Consider the following 10,264-nt stretch of genomic DNA (forward strand, 5'->3'; position numbering starts at 1 on the left):
TATATTTATTGAGAGAAAGCTTCTGTCTGAGAGAGGGACAGGAGGGGGGCCCAAGCGGGTAGTTGGGTAGTTTCCCCCTCTCTCCTTCCTTTCTTTCTTCTTTCTTTCTTTCTTTCTTTCTTTCTTTCTTTCTTTCTTTCTTTCTGAGATAGGATCTTCCTAGGTAGTTCAGGCTGGTCTTGAATTCATTATGTAGTCTAGGCTGCCCTTGAATTTGTGTCCATCCTCCTGATCCTCTTGCTTCAACCTCCTGAGTGCTGGGATTACAGATGTGCACCACCATGCCTGGCTTAGTTTTTGGTGTTTTATGACAGGGTCTTACTATATAGTTTTAGACTGGTCTTGAAGTTACTAAGTAGCTCAGGTTGACCTCAGACTGTCAGTGATTCTCCTCAGCTTCATGGGTCCTGGGACTACAGGCATCTGCCACCACATCTGGCTCAAAGGGAAGTTTATAATATATAAATGCATACATTAGAAAAAAAAAGGCTCACTCTAGGTTTCCATTTCAAGAACCTAAAATAATACGAGTGTACTACACTAAAGCAGAAAGAGGGAAATAAAAAAAAAAAAAAAAAAGATAGGAACATATGTTAAAATAGAAACAAAATCAACTAAACAAAAACCCATTCTTTTTTATTTTTATTATTATTATTATTTTTTGTATTTTAGGGAAGGGTCTACAGGGTGTTCAGGGCCTCACTACTAGTTCAGACTCATGTTGATCCACCTGTTTACAGCCTCCCAAGAACTGGGAGTATAGGTGCATGCCACTGTCTAGTCTTAATTGCTGTCTCAGTGCGCCCCGGGGGGGCGAGGCCAGCACTGCAGGCCTGGGATTGAAGCCCTGGCTCCTGTGCCTGCTTGCAGGCGCTTTAATCCGCTGAGCTATTTGGCCGGCCCTTTTTGTTTTATTTTATTTATTTTTTAAAAACCATTCTTTGAATTTAAAAATTCAAAAATTGATACATTGGCCAGGGAGGTAGTTTGGAGGTCTAAGTGTCTACTTGGCAAGCACAAGGACCTGAGGTAGATCCCTGGTACTGCATGCTATGCTGGCCAAGAAACCAGGCATGGTGATACACTTGTAATCCCAGCACTGGGGAGGCTGAGACAGGAGGATCACTATGAGTCTGGACTGTGAGGCGAGACCCTGTACCAAATCAATTAATCTTAAAAAAATTGATAGGGGCTGGGGAGATGGCTCAGTGGAATAAGCTCTTCCTTGGCAAGCGCAAGGGCCTGAGTTCATCCCCGGTTCCGAAAAAAAAAAAAAGATCTTGCTGGTGTGGTAGTGCACATTTGTAATCCCAGCAATTTGGGAAGCTGAGGCAGGAGGATTGCCAGTTCAAAACCAGACTATACAGTGACACCCTGCTTTAAAAAAAGAAAAAAAGTGATAAATCTTTTAGCAACATGAGAAAGAAAAGACAAATTACTGATACCAGGAATTAAACAGGATGCTATTGCAAATCTTCAGACATTTAAAAGATTAAGGAAAAAAAAATAGGAGAGAAAAAAAAGATTTAAGAAAAATATTGCAACTCTGTATATGTAACTTTAGCAATTTCAGTGAGCTGGGCTATTTCCTCAAAGGATACAAACTACCGTGATTCCCAGTATAAAGTAGATAATTTGAATATCCTTAAGCTATTGAGGAAATCGAATTAATTTAAAAACTTTCATAAAAGAAACCTCCAGGCCCTTGTGTTTAGCTGGAGACTTTTACAAATACTTCAGAATGTTTCAGCATCAAGCATATTGATGTCAGTATTTAACACTTTGCTTGCACATTTAGGAAGAAAGGATGATCAGTTGGTACTGTGGTTTAATAAAGTTGCCATGTTACCACCAAGACCCATCTGCACAGGGTGTCTCTGTCTAGCGGCAGAGGTTTCCGAGCTTACCCACCAGTGCTGCAGACACCTGAGCCATTGGGAGAACATACAGCCCAGTCCTTTTACTGGCTCTGACTTCTCTGTGAAGTCTTCCTCACACTTCTAGTGTTTCATCTCTTGGGGATTCTGTGGCCTTGAGCCACGGATGCACAGATAATACATACATGTATATGAATGTAAATTCTAACTGCAGATGAGTTTGCCCCTGGAAGTGTGGGGCATGCAGCGAGCTCCTCCTGACTGGTGCTGTGGGGGGGGGGGGGGGGGGGGGGACTTTTAAATAGCACTGTTTTTGGCAGTGCTGTCTGGATCCAGTATCACATCAGGCTTATTTCTCACAAATGTCTCTCTTAAGGTTTTCACTAATGGGATAAGTAATGATGTTACCATTTAGTAAGCAAGACACTATTGTCAGGGCTTTATATTATGTCTTAATTTTCTCTGACTTTTTATGATTGCATTATTTTTACCTCTTCGACAGTTGGAGAAACTGGGCTTAGAAGACAGGTAACTTACATAGGATCACACCAGTGGTACTGTTGTCAGAATTTGAGACCAAAACATTAGCCAAAATTATGGAACTGAAGTTGGTGTGTTAATAAATAGTTGCATTGTCTGTGTGCATGCTTGCTTGCCTAATTCTTCTGTCTCCTGTAGCAGCCCCAGTTCTCTTTCTTCGCTTGAGAATGACAGTGCTTTAAGCCTTTTCTAGTTCTTTATACTTATGTTTGTGTCTATTTAAAACAATCTAGGGCTGGCCAGGTAGCTCAGTGGATTAAAGCCACCTGCTTAGGCAGACACAGGGGCAGGGGGTTCAGCCCTGCCCCTGGGGTGTCCTGAGACAGCGAATGAGACTGGGCATGGTGGTACGAGCCCGCAATCGCAGCACTTGGGAGGCTGAAAAACAGGAAGGATAACTACAAGTCCAATTTGTGTAGTGAGACCCTGTAGACTTTGTACTAAATACATTTTTTAAAAAAAGCCAGCAAATTTAAACAGTCTGGTCTTCCTTAGGAAAAAAGTCATGAAACTATATAGGGTATAGGTTGTCCTAAGCAACTGGAATAAAAATTTTTGTGAGATAATCCTGTCCTTTCCAAATGACTTGAAGAAATCTGGAAACAAGGGGTACTGTGTTATATCTGAAAACTAAGAATAATGGTAGTAAAGCAAAAGGCAAGGTTTGTTCTCTAATTGGACTGCCTTATCTCTAGATTGTGTCATGCTAATTATAAATGACTGGTAGCAAGCAAATATGTTTATTCTTTAGATAAAAATAAATCCAGGGCCCAGGAGATGGCTCAGTAGAATAAGCACTTCCCTGGCAAGCACAAGGGTCTGAGTTCAATCCCCGGTTCTACCAAAAAATAAATTAATAAATCCAACTTGTGGATTATGTACTGTGTAGCTAGGCATACACCTAAGATCACGCTATAAGATTCACAGTTAAAGCATTATGTATACCTGCATCAGATAATTCTTCTAAAGATAGACATTTTATGTGTGTTATTTTCAAACTTTTATTGAAAGCGTGTTTTTTCCTCAAAATTATAAACATGCCTGAGATCTTTTTTGAAATCACCTTGATGTTTATATGTGTATTTTCACATATGCAGTTAAGGAGCTTTTGTAAATGGAGCTGAATTTCTTACCTTGTCTTTACAGGAGTACATCAAAGGCATCTGTGAACCTGAACTGGAGGAAAGAGAGTGTTACCCCAAGGCCATGCACTGCATTTTTGTTGGGGCTCAGAGTCTGTTTCTGAACAGCTTGATCCAGGATACTTGTGCGGACCTCTGTGTCCTGGACATCGGCCTTCTCAGCATCAGAGGAAGTGCAGAGGCTGTGGTCATGGCCAGGAGCCACATTCAGCAGTTTGTGAAGCTCTTTGAGAACAATGAGAATCTGCCCAGCAGTCAGAAAGACTCAGAAGTAAAAAGAGAATTCAAACAATTTGTTGAAGCTCGCGCAGACAATTACACAATGGATTTATTGATTTTGCCCACTTCCTTGAAAAAGGAGCTTTTGAGTCTCACCCAAGGTGAGGAGAATGTGTTTGAAACCAGAGGCGGGGAGGTTATTGAAATTGGAGATGCCCGGCAAACAGAATTTGCACAGAATGCTGCTGCAGGACTAAGTAATTCTACAGATGAAACTGTTGTGCAGGAAGATGCCAGAAATAAAGCCCAGACTCCTGTTTCGGAGCTTACAGAACAAATGGACACGGTCTTTTCTAGTCCACCAGACATACTTTTTGTGCAGCCGGTAAATGGCCTAAACCCCAGTGAAGAGGCCCTTTCCAAAGAGAGAGTTTGTTACAAAAGGAGATTTTCTGATTCAGAGGAAAGGCACACCAAGAAGCAGTTTTCTTTAGAAAATGTTCAAGAGGAAGAGCTCTTACATGATGGCAAGCCATCAGCTGGAAACGTAATTATTGACCTCTCTGACTCTTCTGTTGACTCTGAAAACCCAAGTCTGGATGTGAAAGACACAACAGAGGAGATGGAATACAATATCCTTGTAAACTTTTTTAAAACCATGGGCTATTCTCAAGAAATTGTCCAAAAGGTCATTAGGGAGTATGGGCCTTCTACTGAACCTTTATTGCTCTTGGAAGAAATTGAAAAAGAAAATAAACGGTTTCAAGAAGACAGAGAATTTTCACCTGGTACTGTGTATCCAGACACCTCTAAAACCAAAAGTAAAGGTATTTGTGGCAGCACAAATGAGCTTACAGCAGATTCCACTCCAAAGAAGACACAGGCTCATACACAGCAAAATACAGTAGAAAAGTTTTCTCGGTTACCATTCAAAGTAGAAGCTAAACCATGTACCTCAAACTGCAAAAATAGTACTTTCAGAACAGTACCAACAGAACAGAAACATGAACCCCAGGGTCTACACCACAGCTATGTGTGTAATACGGACCTTGAAAGTGATGGCCTTTCACCCTTTGTTGCCCCACCAAGTTCCAAAGATGTCAATTTTGTTTCAAGGGGAGCTTCAAATCACCAGCCTAGAATTCCAGTTTTTCATGAAAATGGTTTACAACAGCAAACAGAAGCCTTGGTTCCAAATAATATGAAAGCTTCCTGTGAAAAACCTGTGGGGTGTTGTGGCTCTCCTCAGTTTAAGCCAAATTATTCACCCCATTCACCAACGATGCTGCCTCTGCTATTACCTTCAGTTAGTGAGGCAAGGTTGACAGGACCTTCCGATAACATGGATTCCTCAGTTACGGGGGTTCAAAGGTTTCGAGATACTCTGAAAGTGCCCTACAAGCTGGAATTAAAAAATGAGCCAGGAAGAACAGATTTGAAGCATATTGTTATAGATGGGAGCAATGTTGCCATCACGTAAGTGCACCCTGCAGAGTCTCACAGTGCCAGCCAGTCCTGATGTCTTATCTCAGGCTCAGATGCACACCCATATAGCAGACTGCCTGTGCATCTGTCTCCTGTTCCGGAGCCCGCCTACCGGGTAGAAGGAGGTCATTGGCTGGCTGGAAAGGAAGGTTTTAGGCATTTCATCTTACGGAGTTATCAGTTTCTATCCCTGTGGGCAAGAGATGTTAGAGAATCTGACCTTTGCAGGCACAACGTTCAGTTATACCCACTATGGAGAGTTTTAAATTACAGCTTTTCGGTACTTTAGATCCCACTGGGTTCTAAACATAGGGATGGAGCAGACAGAAAAAACTTCCTGTCTCTTTAGGGTTGGAATGTGTTCAGTCTGTAACCAAGAGTGTGCAGAGGTACTGAGGGTGGTAGATTTCTGTTTCAGTTGATGGAATGATAGTGGTTTCCTTTCTGAAGAAATGAGTTTGAGCTTTCATTGTGGTCCTGTATTCTTAACTAAGTTTCTGTTTGCTTTTAGGAGAAGGAATGGAGCAATCATTTCTTTTTTCTTTTTTTCTTTTTTTTTTTTTAAATGTGTTTAGTACAGGGTCTACAGGTTTTCACCACACATATATTATAGTGATCCTTCCAGTTTTTCAGCCTCCCAAGCACTGGGATTATAGGTGTGTGTTACCGGGGGTGGCGCTTTCACTGGCATGGCAGGTGGGGGAATCAAACCCTCGTCCCCTGCATCTGCCTAAGCAGGTGCTTTAATCTGCTGAACTATTTGACTAGCACTGGAGCGATCATTTCTATGCAGCTTGTCTTGGAGCTCCATGTAGAATTGTAAATTTGGGACCGAGGAGATAGCTCAGCAGGCATAAGTGTCAGCCTGGCAAATGCAAGGTCTTGAGTTCGATCCCTGGTGCCACAAAAAAAAAAAAAAAAAAAAAAAAAATCTCAGTTTGTAGTTGTGGTGTGGGATTGGCTTTCTTCTCTAAAGGGTGGTTCAGCATAGAGGCCGAAGAGAGTGAGGGTCTATTTCTCCACTCCACCGTTCACCAGGTATTTGACTTGGGGTAGGTCCTACCACTGCTCAATTTCATTTGCTGCAGTCTTTTTTTTTTTTTTTTAAGCTCTCCAGTACATCTTTATCATACATTTTAACAAATGCTGTTTTTCAAAATGCATCATCTTATTGTTAAAACAAGTTAAACTAAACTGGGCAAAATTTAAGCAAAGACTGTTTCACAAATCAGGCAGCATTCAGAACCAGGGAGTCCACCTCACAGAGTAGATGGGCAGCATTTGTAGACAGAAAAAGGAAGTAGGTACAGAAACAGTTGACTGGTCACAGCTCCACATTCACCTTATTTGGGTACAGTGTATTGAGGAATTTGTTTTATGTGATTGGCTAAGACTCAGCTGTTTAAAGAAAGTACTGTAATATTAACTTTGTCATTTGTTCACTACAAATGATCTCAAACCAAAGGCAGCTGCAGGGCAGATTTATCCCCCCACCCCCACACCCCAGAGACTGAACACAGAGCCTTGGGCATGCTGTGGACAAGTGTTCACCACTGAGCTATGTACTCAGCCCTTTTCATTGTGAGACAGTTTCTCAAGGCTGACCTTGAACTTGTAATCCTTATGCCTCAGCCACAGTTCAAGAAATAGGGGACCTGCACATAGTATGAGGGAGAAGTTGCCAAATGTTAAAACTTTTTTTTTTTAAATTGTTGAATGTCTTACCTTTTCCGTGGGAGTTCTCAAAGATTAATGGCCTGAACTTTTATAATACTTGTTCAGGGATTATTTATTTATTTTGTAGTTTTGGAGGTTGAGATTGAACCTTAGGCCTTTTCATTGAACTGTGTCCCTGACCCTGTTATTTTTTGACACATGATCTCACTCAGTTGCCCAGGCTGGACTCAAACTTGGGATCTTCAGTGTGTTGAGACTATAGCTGTGCACCATCACATCTAGCTTTATGTTCTTTTCAACAAGAGGAAATAAACCAGGGCTTCACACATTTTTAGGCAAGCATTCTCCCACAGAGCTATATCCCCACCCCGCTTATTTTTGTTTTGAGATAGGTGGCTATATAGCCCAAGCTGGCCTTGAACTTGAAAGGATCTTCCTGCCTCAGCTTCCCAAGTTCTGGGATTACAGGTGTTTGCCACCCAGCCTGATTCAGAATTTTTTTTGTGTGTGTATTTTAGAAACTTGGGGGTTTTTGGGTCATTTTTTTTAGACAGGGTCTTTATGCAGTTCTGGCTGGTCTTGAGTTCATGTTGTAGCCCAGGTTGGTCTCGAACTCAAGTAGTCCTCCTGCCTCAGCCTCCTGAGTACTAGGATTACAGATGTGTACTACTACATCCAGCCTAGAAACTTGTTTTTTTAAAAATTATTTTTATTTGATATGTTTGTGATACATAGTGAACATTTCCTTATGGGGTATTGATACAAACTGCATCTTAATCCCTTTTACTTTCTCATCTTCTCCTATGGAAACTTTTATATGTGGAAAGATGCCCCACACTGATGTTCAGAAAATAAGACTGCAAGTAGACATGGACTGAGCCCTGATGGGGTTCTCTGCAAGGTACCATTAGGAGTAGTGGCTCCTCAGGTGTCACGGTAGATTTAGTGCTACTGGCTGCCAGAGCCAGGGTGTTTTGTGTGTCTGCCCCCAACCTGTGCCCTCCCAGTCCTCAGGACACCAGAATATGACCACCTGTTTCCTGACAACCCCTGAATAGTGCTTTTTCTTTTGAACACCACTGATGTGTACACTAAGGCAAATGTGCAAACTTTTGTTTCTTAAAATTCAGATTTGGGGGAGAATCTGAATTTCTTTCTGTTGAATTTTTATGTTTTAAGGCAGAACATTCAAACAAGGATGTGTTACCTAAGGAGACACAGTTATTTAATTGGGTATAGATTGACCTGAAAATATCAGTAATTAAAATTAATCCTGGAGAAAAACTGCTTATTGACATAGCATTTAATTTGGGGATGATGTAAAAATTTTGGAGTTAGATATGAGTGGTGGTTGCACAGGATTGTGAAAATACTAAATGACAATGAATTGGCAATTTGCAGATTATTATTATTATTATTATTATTATTATTATTATTATGTATTTAGTACAAGGTCTCACTACACTTGGATCCTTCCTGTTTTTCAGCCTCTCCAGCGCTGGAATTGTAGGCATGTGCCACTACACCCAGTCTCAGGTGCCCCCCAGGGGGGTGGGGCTAGCCCAAGGGCAGGGGATTGAAACCCCCACCTTCATCTGTCTAAGCAGGCGCTTTAGTCTGCTGAGCTATCTGGCTAGCCTGCACAGATCATTATTTTATGTGAATTTCACCTCGGTAAACTGAATGTTGGCTGGGTTGGGGCTGGGGATTTAGCCCTTATTCTAAACCAGGTGTTTCTGTACTAAGTGTGAATTAGATTACATTATGCGTTCTGCGAAGGGATTTGTCCATTAGGGAACTAACCTCAACAGCCACGGCTCAGTGTGATGGGCACTCAGTAAAGACTTGTTAGTGAATGGAAGATTTAGAGATTAGGATGTTTGTTTACTTTGGTAATGTTTTTGGTTGTAGTTTGATGTTTTTTGTTTTTTTGAGACAAGGTCTCACTATATAGTTCAGGCTGCCCTTCAACTCACTAGTCTGGCCTTGAATTGATCTTGCTGCCTCTGCCTTCTGAGTCCTGGATGACGTGTGTGTCACAGTTTTGTTTTTTGAGATAGGCTGTTGCTGTGTATCTGAGGATGGTCTCTGATCCCCCTGCTTCACCCTCCTAATTGCTGGGATTACAGATATGTAGCACCACAACTAGCTATAGATTAGATTTTGTTAAGTTGAAAAACTTATTTTATTTCTTGTTATCCAAATACCTTGAAAAGACAATTGCAGAAGTCATAGCATGAAAAAGGCTTCAGGCAGCCCCATGTGGGCCCTGTCCTGAAAAATGTATGTACTTGCTTGGGCCCTTAGAAAGCAGGGACCTGGTTCTCTGAGCTGGCAGCTGGGGTGGAGGAGTGCTTGACACTTCAACCAGTGGCGAACAAGAGAGCTGTTGAAGGCGCTTAGTAGGGGCGAGGGAGCTAGCTCAGTAGAATAAGCATTTTCCTGGCAAGTGCAAGGGCCTGAGTTCAATCCCCAGTTGGGGTAGTGGGGAAGATCCTATCTGAAGGCACTTAGTGATATGTACAATTCCCTGAGGTTCTTGCAGTGGCCCTGCACTGAGGCCTGGCCAACCTGGATACAGTGAAAGAGCCTCACAGGTGTGAAGTCCACAGTCAGAGATCCAGGCCGACTGCCCTGTGGCCAGGACACCCACTATTGCTATGGGGTGGGTTGGGCCTTGGGCCCAGCAGAGCCACCCACCCTCCTAGCCACCCAGTAGATTAGGAATTTTATTTTTTGAAATGGTTTTGCTATATGTATGGAGTCCAGGTTGGCCTCAAACTGGAAGCAGTTCTCCTGCCTTAGCCTCCCAACTCCTGCGATAATAGGTATTGGCCACCACACCCAGCTCCAGTACATTACGATTTTTAGTGTTGTTTTGAGGAGTTTTTTTTTTTTTTTTTTTTTTTGTACCAGAAATCAAACTCAGGACCTAGCACTTGTCAGGCTGGCACTTGTGCCACTGAGCTATATCCCCAGCCCTAGATTAAGATTTTTAGTGACCACTAAAATCTTAACATCATAGTTGCCATTCTTTTTTTTTTGTGGAACCAGGCATTGAACTCAGGCCCTTGCACTTGCCAGGGAAGTGCTTATTCTACTGAACCATCTCCCTGGTCCGCATGGTTGCCATTCTAATGAACACCTTAAATTTTAACTAAGGATACTTTTTAATGGAGTAGGTAGCTTAAATCTTGAAGTACCTTTCACACATCAGGTATTGCACTTTATTTTTCACTTCTCCATCAAACTTGAAAGAGAGTTTTGCAGGGTATAGTAGTCTGGGCTGGAATTTGTTTTCATAGAGAACCTGAAGTACTCTGC

The 10,264-nt window shown here is 42.0% G+C and overlaps 1 protein-coding gene across 3 annotated transcripts in view; it reads left to right on the forward strand.

Annotated features, from left to right (window-relative positions):
* The window catches only part of N4bp1 (NEDD4 binding protein 1), a 59,463-nt gene that overhangs the window by 23,795 nt on the left and 25,404 nt on the right, over positions 1 to 10,264 (forward strand). For all 3 annotated transcript variants that reach the window (XR_002820654.1, XM_004629185.2, XM_023712989.1), the window contains one exon: positions 3,564 to 5,254. Coding sequence is in view for 2 of the 3 variants with exons in the window: in XM_004629185.2 (XP_004629242.1) it covers positions 3,564 to 5,254 (1,691 nt within the window). In the remaining variant the exon portion in view is untranslated. The remainder of the gene's footprint in view (positions 1 to 3,563; positions 5,255 to 10,264) is intronic.

This window comes from Octodon degus, unplaced genomic scaffold (assembly GCF_000260255.1).
Source record: "Octodon degus isolate 3935 unplaced genomic scaffold, OctDeg1.0 scaffold00028, whole genome shotgun sequence".
In the NCBI taxonomy this organism is placed as follows: domain Eukaryota; kingdom Metazoa; phylum Chordata; class Mammalia; order Rodentia; family Octodontidae; genus Octodon; species Octodon degus.